Below are 14,758 nucleotides of genomic sequence, written 5' to 3'. Positions count from 1 at the left end.
TGGATTCAGGCCAAATAGGTACTATCAGGATCAGATCTTCACTTTAAGACAAATAGTCGAGAAATCATGGGAATATAACAAAGATCTGTATTTAAGTTTTGTCGATCTGGAAAAGGCATATGACAAGGTTCCAAGAGAGAAGCTATTCAATACGTTACAGTTATATAGTGTCAGTGGGGCATTATATCAAGCAATGCTTAGTCTTTATTTGAATTGTAAGTCGGCAGTTAGAATTGAAGTACAGGAAGATGGTTTAATGTTAAATCTGGTGTGAGACAAGGGTGTACATTATCCCCTCTGTTATTCGTTATCTATATGTATCACATTATGACGGAAAGTGGCATTAAACATGATATCAAAATTGGAGATGTTAATGTCGGCTCTTTGCTTTATGCGGATGATGTTATACTTCTAAATAAATCCGCTACAAGTCTGCAAGACTCTCTGACTAAATTGAATAGCTGTTGTAATAGATATGGTATGAAGGTCAGCATTAAAAAGACAAAGACAGTGAAAATAGATAGAATCATTGAAAATGTCAACTGTGTTGTGAACGGGGGAACCTGTGGAACAACTAAAACATTTCAGCTACTTAGGCACGATTTTTACTGAAGATGGTAATTTAAATATGGAAATAGACAACAGAATCAACAAAGCTTGTATGGTAGGAAGTCAATTGAATAAATTCATATGGAATGAGAGAGAAATTAGTTGGAATACTAAATTAGCTGTATACAAGACAGTGTTCAAACTAGTTTTAACTTATGGATCTGAGAGCTGGGTCAGAAGTAAAACACTTGGCCAAAGACTGGAGACCGCAGATATGAGAGTCCTGAGAAAGATTAGAGGTGTGAACAGATGGCATCAATGGCAATATCATATCAAAAACGAGGATATTAGGAAAGAACTTGACATTGTCGGCATCCAGGAATGCATTAGCAGAGCTAATCTCAGTTGGTATGGTCACTTAATCAGAATGAGCGAGGAAAGATTAGTAAAACAAGTGTTCTCTGCAGGTTGCCTGGAAAATGACCCAGAGGATGACCAAGATATAGGTATATTGATACTGTACAATGTGTCTTAGACAATAGAAATATAAGATCTGATAATGATAATATTGGAGTCTTGACAAGTGATAGACTGATTTGGAGGAAAACTGTAGATATGAAGTTAATAATGATGTAAATTTTTCATGTAGTACTATCATATCCTGTACACCCTTGAGAGTACATGTCAGGAATTTGATGATGATGATTGTAAAGTTATGTCACCTACCAGCCATTATTTTGTTAAAAATGGTAGAGCAGCATGATATCCTGAATCCATGGCTTGGAGAGCCATTGTTCGATTAGAAGCTCGACAAATGCAGCAAGTTGTCGCTCAAGCATGTCATGTTTATCAGAGCCTAATTTCACGACTTTGGAATCGCTTTTTAGGAAGGAAATTTTTGCCGAAGACAAGGTCACCCATCATCAAGAACCCCAACAGACGATCAGTATTTGTCTTTACTTGCCAGAAGAAATTGAACATTTAACAAAACACAACTTCGAAGTGAACTTGCTGCAGCAACAGGGGAGGCTGGTATCAACACAGACAGTATGAAATCTTCATGCCATAAATTTATATTTTCGAAGACCAATGGTTTGCATTCCACTCAGTGAAAATCGCAAAAGAGCCCAAAGAATTTGGGCACAGGAACACCGCAATTGGACAAATGAGGATTGGGCTCGTCTACTTTTTAGTGACGAGTCCAGGTTCAGTCTGCAACCAGATAACACGTATCTTTATATGGCATGAAAGTGGAAAGAGAAATAATCCATACTTTGTTTGTGAAAGACCCCAACATCAAGGTGGGAGTTTGATGGTATGGGCCGGAATAAGTATAGGTGGCCATACTGATCTCTATTTTATCAGAAACTTCCTTAACAGCCCAAAAGTATCGTGATGAGATTTTGGAACCTATAGTTTGTTCATGTGCTGCTGCAATTGCCCAAGAATTCATTTTTATGGATGACAATGCTTGTTCACACACCGTGCAAATTTGGTACGAGAGTGGTTTGAGGAAGAAGGTATTTAACAAATGGACTAGCCTGCCTGTTCACCGGATTGTAATCCAATTGAACATGCTTAGGATGCTTTAGGTAGGCACGTTTCTGCTCGACTGATGCCACCACAATCGCTTCAAGAACTTGAAATTGCTCTCGCAGAAGAGTGGGAAAATATCCCACAAGAACTGTTTGATCATATTATCCGTTCCATGCAATCAAGATGTACCGCTGTTTTGGCTATTCTTGTTAAAATTATTTTACTCTAAAATGTATAATTTGTAATAAATATTGATTATTTAAACAATGTCTCATCAAGTACACCCTATCCATAAGTAAGAAATATTTATTCATGTATAAAATACCCAATAGTTATAATTATTTGTAGAAATTTATAATTATCTGACAAACTAAAATATCCACTAATTGTTTTGAGCAGTACTTCAGGCACATTTTTTTTTTATTATTATAATTTTTTTTTTTTTTTTGCTTACACTTGGATAAAGGATTAAACCAATTATATAATTTCTTGGTATCTTTAATTTGCAATATAACCAAGTGGATAAACTTCCAACAATGTCTGGTAATGTGGTATATTGTGAACTCAAGTTTAAGATAATGATACTATTTTCTCACTTATTCATCATCTATATGGATCACGTTTTGAGAGAAAACATTGCTGAACTTCATAAAATTTGGTTCTGTATTTTATAAAGAAATTATGTTATGCTTCTAAATAAATCCAGTTGATGTTTTATTGATTTTTTTTTTAACTAAATCTGATAGCTGCTCTGCAACAAAGTTTGTTATCAATATAGGCTGTGAATATAGACAAGAATGCAGAATAGATTATATGCATTCTTGGAGAACCTGTAGAACAAGTAAAATATTTCCGCCATTTAGGCACAATAGTGAGGAGTTAAGTATGGAAATAGACAACAGAAGCAAAGCTGGTATGGTTGGAAGCCAGTCGAATAAATTTATATGGAATAAGAGATAATTTAAACCTAAATACTAAATTAGCATACAGGAAAATGTTCAAGCTAGTTTGAACTTAGCGATCTAAATGTTGGATTAAAAATAACAGTCGATCAGACTAGAGATCACAGATGTGAAAGTTCTGTGGGGAAAAAAATTATTTTAAAAAAAACGAACAAATGGGATCAGTGGCAGAAACATATCAAAGAAGTTGAAGGCATTATTAGGAAGGAACCTAGTTATTCTTAGCATTCAAGAATACATGACAGAGTCCATTTAATTTGGGTGTTATATTCACTTAAAGAGAATAAGAAAAGGAAGGGTAGATAGAAAGAAGATAGATTCACCCTCAAGAACTTTTTTTACAGTTTGGAAGAGAAAAAAAATTACAGAATGAACAGGTGGCATCAGGAGTAGAATCATATTTGAAAAATGAGATATTAAGAAGAATGTATTTAAAGGAACATGGTTTTTGATCCCTAAATGGCAATGAAAAACCCAAGAGGAAGATCAATATCTAATGGGTTAATGCAGTTCTTAGAGGACTGCAATATGAACTCTGACAGTAATGGAGTCCTACAAATAAGACTAATTTGGAAGAAAATTGCTCCCAGGAAGTGAATAATGATGCATACTTAATTGTGTAGTATTCTCATAGTATCTGATATACCCCTTGAAGTTACTCATCTGGAAATGATGATAGTTTTATCTGATTTCGTTTTTATAAATAATTATATATCCTGTTTTCATTTTATACATGATGATGCCTACAATTACTTTTTTTTTATCTTCACATGGATAAATCATGGATAGCTTATTTTGATCCTGAGTAGAAATAAATCTTTCTCAGCCTTGTTACTCTTTTCTGTCACTGCAAGCTAAGAAAGATTTATTTCTAAGGATGATGTTCTGCACATATTTCTCAACAGATAATGATACTTGCAACAACAACAACAACAAAAAAAAAAAAAAAAAAAAAAAAAAAAAAAAAAAAAAAAAGCAAGCACGATCCTTAAATACTATATATCTCATTCTGTTTCATCTTGTATTCCTAATTTGATGAGAGAGCTGTCATCATTTTTCATCCTTCGGCTCTTGAGATTTCAATATTATCTCAGTTAAATATTTCAGAAATAAAATGCGTAAAATAAAAGCTAAATCTGTATTTTGTGAAAAATGGTCATTCATAGTGTTCACAGATTTAGTTTCGAAATTTGCTATTTAGACAGAATATCAGATACATGATTAAACACAGAATATATCCAGATGAGTTGATATGTGGCATTTTCTTCTTTTTTTTTTTTCTTTATTGACAGTTATTAAATGTTAGGATCCTCAAAGGATCAAAGATAATTAGACTGGGTGAAAAACTGAGTAGTGATCCTGGGTACCCGTTTGGAGTCTGAAAGAACACAGTGGGAACCTAGCAAAACAAATTGTATTCCACTTGGCTGAAACTATATATACATTATGATGTCAGAGTATAATCAAAAATGCTGCTTAGGTCTCTGTCTGGTTATATACAAAGTCCCTGTTGTTTTTGTCAAGGAAAAATATTGAAAATTAAGATGGATTCATCCTCAACAGAAACAAAGAGATGCACATCATTAAAAGAAACATGAAAACATAGTGGAAACACATCATCCTTAGATACTATATATTTCATTTTGTTTCATTTTGTAATTCTAATTTGAAGAGAGCTGTAGCTGTCATCATTTTTCATCCTTCAGCTCGATGTTTCAATATTATCTCAGTGGATATAGAATTAATTACATTTCTTTTTTATATTTATCCTACACATGACAGGTACAAGAATGTACAGCACATTAATGCCATGTGTGAAATGCAGATAAGGGTTGAGAAAGAAGAAACTTATTGATATTTTTCTTAAAACGCTGTAGGTCGAAATTTATGGGAAACATCTTTCCCAATGATTCCAGAGGAGAAGCAGGTATGATAAGTTTGTAGTTGGACTGCTGCTGTTCTTGTTTTAACAGGCCTAACAGCAAGTGGAAGTACCTGTAGAAAAGAGAGCTACGGGGGTGGTCTGAAAAGTTCTCGACCATAGATGGCAACACTACTGGCAAGATTTTTTTTTTTTTTTTCCTAAGTTGGTACATCTGTCATAAGCATCCATGTGAAATTGCAAGTCATTCTATCAAGTGGTTTGTTTTATACAGCTGTCTGAAACAAAAGTGTTGTCTGTATCCCTTAAAATGGATAGATCATGCGGTTATAAAATTCTTTGTAAAAGAATGCCAAAACAAATTCATTCAAAGTTCATAAAAGTTTATGGGCACTCTTCTCCTTTGTTTTCGACAATTAAGAAATGAGTTGCCGAGTTTAAACATGGCCATAGCAGCCTTGACAATTGCTGAAAGAAACAGTCATTGTTTCATTCATCAATTTTCAGTTCTTTTCACAGTAGTGAAAAGCACTGACTAGTCATGTACTGAATGTGAGAATTACAGAGATATTTCTCTACTGGGTGTTGCTGACTTGAGAAGGATTGTGCAAGAGTAGCTTAGTGAAGAACAAGCTGGATTCAGGCCAAATAAATATAAATGGAGGCTATCAGGATCAGATTTTCACTTTACGACAAATAGTTGAGAAATCAATGGAATATAACAAGGATCTGTATTTATGTTTTGTAGATCTGGAAAAAGCATATGACAAGGTGCCATGAGAGAAGCTATTCGAAATGCTACATTTGTATGATGTCAGTGGGGCATTATATCAAGCAATGCTTAGTCTTTATTTGAGTTGTAAGTCAGCAGTTAGAATTGAAGGAAGTACAGGAAGATGGGTTAATGTTAAATCTGGTGTCAGACAAGAATGTACATTATCCCCTCTGTTATTCATTATCTATATGGATCACATTATGAAGGAAAGTGGTATTAAACCCTAATATCAAAATTGGAGTTGTTAATATCAGCTCTTTGCTTTATGCAGATGATGTTATACCTCTAAATAAATCCGCTACAAGTCTGCAAGATTCCGTGACTAAATGAATAACTGTTGTAGTAGATATGGTATAAAGGTCAGCAATAACAGGACAAAGACAATGAAAATATTGTATTAAGTGCATTTTGAATAGAGAACTTATAGAACAAATAAAACATTTCAGCTACTTAGGCACAATTTTTAGTAAAGATGGTAAATTAAATGTGGAAATAGACAACAGAATCATCAAAGCTGGTATGGTTAGGTTAGGAAGTCATCTGAATAAAATGATATGGAATAGGAGAGAAATTAGTCAAAACACTAAATTAGCTATATATACAATACAGGGTTTTAACTTATGGATCTGAAAGCTGGGTCAGAAGTAAAACACTTCACCAAAGACTAGAAATATGATAAATGAGAGTCCTGAGAAAGATTAGGGGCATGAACAAATGGCAGTATTATATTAAAAACGAGGATATTAGGAAAGAACTTGACATTGTTAGCAGAGCTAATGTCAGGTGGTATTGTCACTTAAAGAATGGGAGAGGAAAGATGAGCAAAACAAGTGTTCTCTGCCAGGTTGGCAGGAAAAAGACCCGGAGGAAGACCACGATATATGTGTAAAAAGTGCCTTAGAAGATAGAAATATAAGATCTGACAATCTTGGAGTCTTGACAGGTGACAGATTGATTTAAAGGAAAATTGTAGGTAATGATGTAAATTTTCATGTATTACTATCATATCCTGTACATGTCAGGAATTTGATGATGATAACACAAGCAAAACAAGAATAGATTTAATGTATATATCTTATTATATACATTAAATTATGATGATGTCTTCGGATTGGTCCAAGATACAAAGTGTACAGGAGATTTGAAATAAGAAATAGGTATATCATAGCGTACTTGGTTATACTGAAGTTGCGAAAATAGTCCAAGTTTAATGACTGGCGTAAACTTGTAGACTCAGTAATAGAAATATATTGGAAACAGGTAAAGAATTTAAAAACAAGAATCAAGCCTTGAAGACGTGGAAACATCTGAAGAAAACAATGAGTGAGTCAGGAAACATGTTGAGGACCTTGTCTACAAAGATAGAAAAAAAAAAGAAATTCTGTTGTATACACAGGAAGTTAATGAAGCAGTGCATGAAAGAAACACATAGAAAGTTCCTGGCTAAGAATTCAGAATGTGTGATGTACTCGTAGAAAGTATACAGAAAAGTAAAGGAAGTTATTTGTAAAATTAGCTAAAGAAATTTTATGAGTGATGATGGCAGAATGTTTTTAATAAAGGAGATAGAAAAACTATCTCTGATACAAAGATAGAAAAAACTGAGAGGAGACCTCCACATAGCCTTTAAAGGAATGCGGAGAACCGACCAGGTCTTCTGACCTAATGTCCAATCCTCACCTTCTCGTGGTGCACCCTGTTGGGTATCTACTTGGATACTGAACGGACGAGGATGGGCTGGCAATTTGGGATTTAGCCGACTAAATTGTATTCTTATTGGTTAAATCAAAATATAGAATGATGGTACAACATGACAAAATTTCATACCGGCTGGGGCGTCGCCCAGTTAAACAAGGCCCCTGTTGTTTTTGCCAGGGAACTAGGGCGAACAGCGAAAAGTCAGCTACTGGAACAAATCTGAAAATAAACCCCAACTCAACATCACCAGAGTTAAAGATCGGTACTATCAACGTAAGAAGCCTGAATGGCAAAGAAATGGAGCTAGCTGAGGAATTAGATAAGTACCAGATCGACATAATAGGGGTGACTGAAACAAAAAAGACCAAAACTGGTGAGATCTTTCTGAGCAATAAATACAAAATGTTATATTCAGGCAATGACAATCAAGGAAAAGAAGGAGTAGCCATAGTATTCAACACAAAATACGAGGCTAATCTTCTTGAATGGCAGTCAGTCTCAAGTAGAGTAATGTGGGCAAATATGAAAATGGGGAACTGGACAATGAGACTTATTTGTGCCTATGGTCCCACAGAAGGTTCTACTAAGGTAGAAGTGGAGAAATTTTTTGAGGCTTTAGAAAAAGCAACTGACACAATGAAAAATGAAAAGTTGGTCCTTGTTGGGGATCTAAATAGCAGAGTAGGAAATGATTGTGAGACATACAAAAATATTTTGGGAAAATTTGGAGAAAAGAGCAAAGCTAATAATAATGGCAAATATCTGTTGGATTTCTGCTCAAGACATGGACTGGTTATTACTAACACCATGTTCCAACATAAAAATGTGCACAAATTCACTTGGAGAGAAGAGGCAAGGAATAAGAAAAGTCTCATTGACTATGTTATTGTTGATAATGATGTTTTCTCCCTATTGCAGAACACCAGAGTGTACAGAGGATTTGAAATTGGAAGTGATCACTATTTAGTCTTGAGCTGGATAAAACTGAATTTCATATTGAAAAGAATAACATGTTAGAAAGTTTTAAAGCGAATAAAAGTTGAGCAGCTCTCATTTGTGAGCTGTAGACTAAAATACGCAAAGATTATTGAAGGAAAAATGAAAGAGTTTGAGAACAGGAATCAAACCTTGGAGATTCATTGGCAAACTCTGAAGAAAACATTGATTGATTCTGCCAGAGAGGCATGTGGTGAGGTTGTTTGTAAGGATAAAAAAATCAGAACTCCCTGGTGGACATAGGAGGTTAAAGAGGCAGTGAAGGAAAAGAAGAAAGCATACCAAAAGTTCCTGTCAAATAAGTCAGCTTGTGCTCTTAGAGAATATAGAGACAAATGCAAGAATGCTAAACACTGTGTAAAACTAGCTAAACAAAAGTCATGGGAGGACTTTGGCAAGAATATAGAAAATAAATATCAAGAAGATGGCAAAATATTCTGGAGGTTGTTGAAGAAGCTTAAGAATGGAGGAAAGAGTGCTATAAAAGGAATTAGAGATGATAAAGGTGACATGAAAATGGGAGAAAAAGATATCCTTGAAGTATGGAGTAATTACTTTGAAAAACTGCTAAATGAAACAAGCAGTGATGACAGCACAGTGGTAAAAAACACTGACCAGGCATGCAGTCAGGAATACATATCCATACTTGAAGTAGAAAAAGCCATCAAAGGCTTGAAATGTGGAAAGGCAGCAGGAGTAGATGATATTCGACCAGAAATGCTGAAGTATGGTGGTATAAGAGTCTGACAGTGGCTGCACTGCATAGTTCAGAAAGCCTGGACAGAGGGACGAAATCCCGATGATTGGAGTAGAGCTCTCATAGTACCCATATATAAAAAGGGAAATAAAACTGCATGTGAGAATTACAGAGGTATTTTCCTACTGAGTGTTCCTGGCAAGATCTATGCAAGTATACTTAAGAAACGGTTGAGAAGAATTGTGGAAGAAAAGCTTGGTGAAGAACAAGCTGGATTCAGGCCAAATAGAGGCTGTCAGGATCAGATCTTCACTTTACAACAAATAGTCGAGAAAGCATGGGAATATAACAAAGATATGTATTTAAGTTTTGTCGATCTGGAAAAGGCATATGACAAGGTGCCAAGAGAGAAGCTATTCAATACGCTGCAGTTATATGGTGTCAATGGGACATCATATCAAGCAATACTTAGTCTTTATTTGAGTTGCAAGTTGGCAGTTAGAATTGAAGGAAGTACAGGAAGATGGTTTAATGTTAAATCTGGTGTGAGACAAGGATGTACATTATCCCCTCTGTTATTCATTATCTATATGGATCGCATTATGAAGGAAAGTGGTATTAAACATGATATCGAAATTGGAGATGTTAATGTCAGCTCTTTGCTTTATGCGGATGATGTTATGCTTCTAAATAAATCCGCTACAAGTCTGCAAGATTCTCTGACTAAATTGAATAGCTCTTGTAATAGATATGGTATGAAGGTCAGCAATAAAAAGACAAAGACAATGAAAATAGGCAGAATCATTGAAAATGTCAACTGTGTTGTGAATGGAGAACCTGTGGAACAAGTAAAACATTTCAGCTATTTAGGCACGATTTTTACTGAAGATGGTAAATTAAATATGGAAATAGACAACAGAATCAGCAAAGCTGGTATGGTGGGAAGTCAATTGAATAAATTCATATGCAATAAGAGAGAAATTAGTCGCAACACTAAATTAGCTGTATACAAGACAGTGTTCAAACCAGTTTTAACTTATGGATCTGAGGGCTGGGTCAGAAGTAAAACACTTGACCAAAGACTAGAGACTTCAGATATGAGAGTCCTGAGAAAGATTATAGGCATGAACAGCTGGCATCAATGGCAGTATCATATTAAAAACGAGGATATTAGGAAAGAACTTGACATTGTCAGCATCCAGTAATGCGTTAGCAGAGCTAATCTCAGGTGGTATGGTCACTTAAACAGAATGGGCGAGGAAAGATTAGCAAAACAAGTGTTCTCTGCCAGGTTGGCGGGCAAATGACCGAGAGGAAGACCAAGATATAGGTGGATTGATACGGTACAAAGTGCTTTAGACGATAGAAATATAAGAGCTGATAATGGAGTGTTGACAAGTAACAGACTGATTTGGAAGAAAATTGTAGATAGGAAATTAATAATGATGTAAATTTTTTCATGTAGTACTATCATATCCTGTACACCCCTTGAGGGTACATGGCAGGAATTTGATGATGATGATGATAGAAAAACTGAAGATTGTTATTCTTAATATCTCTGTAGTATTTTAGTTACAACCAGTGCTGAGCTATAAGGGGCTCACTCGAGCCCTTTGTTAATTTTTTATCAAATTTGCAAGCCCCTTGTTCTTTTTTATTTTTTCCAAAAAAAAAAAAAAAAAAAACAATTTTTTTAAATATATTAAGCAACAAACTCATACAGTAACCTAACAAAGTGATTTTATTAAATAAAATATTATAGTTACTGTTTCTACCATTTTACAATTAAATGCTGAACTCGAACGACCAGTGACTTCGTACATGATTTCGAAATGGGGATTGTTAAGTATTTTATACCCACATTCCTGTTAACAAGCTATCGCAACGAAAATATATTTATTTTGTTTATAAAAAATGCAGACTATTTCATATTGGTTTTAAAATGATGGCTTTTTTTTCTTTCCCTCGGCGATGCGAGCCCTTTTTTAAAATTTCCATAGCTCACCACTGGTTACAACTATAGAATTTTGTAATCCCATAGCACATTTAGTATAGTGTCATTTGAGAATTAGATAATTTGAGCCTGTGTAGCTCAGTAGAAGTTGCGTTTGCACTCTACGACGTTTGACCGCATGAAGAAAGACTTGGGATCAACTAAAAAAAAGGTTTATAAAAGTGTTCCTCTAGCTGACGACTAGATTTGAACCCAAGTCTTTCTTCATGCGGTCAAACGTGGAGAACCTGTGGTTTTTCGTTGGTTTTTCGTCCCATAAACTCAATCGGCTGTCGAACCCACTCTATTTTCGGACATTAAAAATACTGTGTTAGGGACCACATGATGGCAGCACTTGCCAGCCACCTTCTTCACTGCATGAAGATTAATTAGTGATAGCCTTGGACTAGCTATCTCTGATTTGCTACCAGTGAAGATTGAACTTCCCACTCAATTTTTTTTAATAATTTGGAACCACGGCTCTAGCAACAAACTTATCCAAGCTTCGTGCCTCCATTAAACAGGCATTAATCTCTCATGAGATGATAGAAATTAATTCTTTTGGTGTAAAAAGTGATATTTTTAGAAAATATACAGGGTGAATGCAGTCTTGAATACATGTCAGTCCTATGCCTCCAGTAAGGCATCATGGAATATGAGGAATAAAAAGTGATCATATGTTGACAGCTGGAGGAATTGATATTGACTGGACATACTTGAAATACAGGGATATAAAATTTGCTTTTTCTACTTGGCAGCATGACCCAGAAGGCTTGATCCAGTGATTGATATAGACATCAACTGGGATGAATTAGGGGGGGGGGGGGAATGAGCCTAAGTAGAGGTTAAATAAGAATTTCTGCTTAAACTTTATAAATCTTAAAACATAAAGTAAAAAGTATAAAATGCTAAATCTGTTTGATGTAAGTGGAATTCTTATGCCAAACAAATAGTTCGATATTTTAGTTCAAATTGACAGAATTAAAGAGTGGTAATATAGTTTGGTGTTAAATCAGGTGTTTGACTGAGCTGTATATTATATTGTTCTGTGGATAATAATAAGTAAAGTGGTAGCATTTATAATTGTGAATCTTTAGAACCCGTTACATATGTAATTGTGAATCTTTAGAACCCGTTACATAAATTTTAATAAATGTGGACATTGATCATAGGATATCATAGAAATCGGTCAAAAAACCTAGCTAGCAGTCTGCAACACAGTGTTCAAACCACTGAAATCAGTAGCAGATTAGAACCATATTAAAAATGAAAGTTTCTAGAAAAGAATTTGAAAATCACAAGAAAAATACCCAATAACAAGATGTTCACATATTGCTAAAGTTGGGAGTGATTTAGATCAAAATGTAGGACATGAAAGACATTCATTTGTTTAACTTTATTTTCCATTAGTTTCTTAATATCATTGGTGTAGTGTGCAATTCTCTCTGCAGGAAATTTGGATATTTCCTGCAGAAATGTCATTTTATTACTTGAATATTGTTAAAATTTGTGAAGAAACGAAAAATAAATATTTAAAACCTTGTGATTAAGGCAATTTTTTAAAATCCTTACAGCCTGTAAGGCAAATAAAAACATAATGCATATTATAATTATGAACCTCATAAATTCAAATTGTATTATGTAATTTTAATACAAATACTGAATGGTACTATATTTTTAACCAATATAGGAATTTGCAGGAGAAGATGATAGTGACTTGTATTTAGAAGAACGAGAGGCAACTCTAAGGCAGGCAGAAGAAGAAAAACGAAAAATTCAGATGTCTGTACCAGGCATATTAAATCCACATGAGATTCCTGAAGAAATGCAGGATTAATTGTGACATGTTATATAATGGGACTGAGCTTTTCTAACATGTTTATCCCTCCCTTCTCACTCTGTATTTGACTTTGGATGCCATTAAGTTATGTTTTGTGAATGGATAAGAATATCCCACCCTTTGGAAGTGTGCGTGTGTGTATGCATGTGTGCGTGTATCATTCTGTCACCACATTTTGTAGATAAATCGTTTGGCTCCAAGTTCATAGTCAGAATTACATGATTGTGAACTGACAGTGTGAAAGGTACTTTATAGATACTACCCTATTTATGGGTAACGCTATGGTGTCTGTGGCTGTATATAGAACATCATTCATGGTTTCTGCAACATAATTCCTCATAAAAACTGATTGGTATTTTAAATAGCCTTTTTAAGGCTTGTTAATAGGTATTGAACATATGCATTGTATGGGGGGAGGGTTTTTTTTTTTTTTTTTTTTTTTTTTTTTTTTTTTTTTTTTTTTTTTTTACTCTTCAGTGATGTTTTCATTGAAAATGCATCTCTGCCCTCAAAGAGAATTTGGAGTATACCAAGCACATTGTTCTTTTAGAACCATGCACGTTATTGCAGCAATGTGTGAATTAATATGTATTAGTTTTTCTTGTAGTGTTTAGAATAAACTGCTACGAAATTTTCAATAAATTTCTTAATAAACATGTTTCTGTAATTTAGTATGGATGATATTTTATGTGTCAAAAAACACCATTAAAATACAAATACCACTTTACATGTCCTAATAAATCATATTAAAAAAATAATTTAAGCTTAACGTGACATAACCCAACCTATAGTAATTCAGTGTCTTAAATGAGATTAATCTATTGAATTTCAAAAATGCTATCATTCTAAATTTATAATATTTAATAAAATATCACTCATGTTACTACCGTGTGTCAATCATCTGTAAAAAAAATGCAAAAACGTTTTGGTTTCAATATTTGTATAGTGACTGCTGGTTTTTTAAATTAATTAAAAATGCACTTTTGATGTTTGTTTTGATTGGTGAATAAAAATTAATGCAGAATAACAATACACATGGCCAGCATTTTAAGTAGATATATGGTCAAATCTCATACTAGTAGGCAGCACTGTTATAACAGTCACTCACTATAAACCAACAAAAAGTTGGAACTGTATCACCATTATAACAAACCTCTTGTGGTTTCTGTAAACAGAACTGATGAGAACAGAAAGCCAGTGCCTGGCTGAAAGTGTATGAGCTGGGATCTCGAACATGTTTTTGTCTCTCTTGGTAGTATCATTATTAATGGACTTCCCCTTGCTTGCTGTAAAGAGATTTCTTTTCATTAGTGCTTGAACTCATCAGTCTTGCCTACAAACCTGCTACAGTGAGTCAACAGTATTCTGCAAGGTACCTTTTTTTCAAAGTTATCCACAGCCTGGTTTTCTGGGTGAGCCGTGAGAGAATTTCATTATTTTTTTATTTTATTGTTTTTTTTTTTTAATCTTAGTTTGTGAATTTTCAGATACAGTTTGGAATATAGTATGTTAAAAATCATGTTCATTAAATTTCTTTTGCATGATTTGTTTAATTTCAATATTAATAATATGCATAATATTTTGCCACATGCTGTATATTAGAGATTATTGGAGTACATTTGTCAAGATAGTAATCTAATCTGTGTACAGGGTAAGGATAAATTTACTCCTATAAGTTGATCTCTTTAACATTGCATTTATTTAATTTAATGGTTTTAATATCCTTAGCAGTGAAGACTATAATTTACCCTGGGTCTACAGATTCATTGACCACTTCTAGCAAATTGCCAATATGATAATTCTTTACCTGCAGTGTCCTCTGCAATTCAG

At 34.2% G+C, this 14,758-nt stretch overlaps 1 protein-coding gene across 1 annotated transcript in view; it reads left to right on the top strand.

Moving 5' to 3' along the window:
* LOC150102567 (exportin-1-like) overlaps window positions 1–14,093 on the top strand; it is a 448,940-nt gene extending 434,847 nt beyond the window's left edge. The window contains exon 30 of the mRNA XM_090399503.1: window positions 12,779–14,093. Coding sequence (XP_090255629.1) covers window positions 12,779–12,925 — 147 coding nt within the window. The 3' untranslated portion in view covers window positions 12,926–14,093. The remainder of the gene's footprint in view (window positions 1–12,778) is intronic.
* The last annotated feature ends 665 nt before the right edge of the window (window positions 14,094–14,758 follow it).

This window comes from Typopeltis vanoorti, chromosome 10 (assembly GCF_054136105.1).
Source record: "Typopeltis vanoorti isolate ZY-2024b chromosome 10, IOZ_Tvanoo_1.0, whole genome shotgun sequence".
Lineage (NCBI taxonomy): Eukaryota > Metazoa > Arthropoda > Arachnida > Uropygi > Thelyphonidae > Typopeltis > Typopeltis vanoorti.
This window is presented reverse-complemented; position numbering and strand designations above follow the sequence as displayed.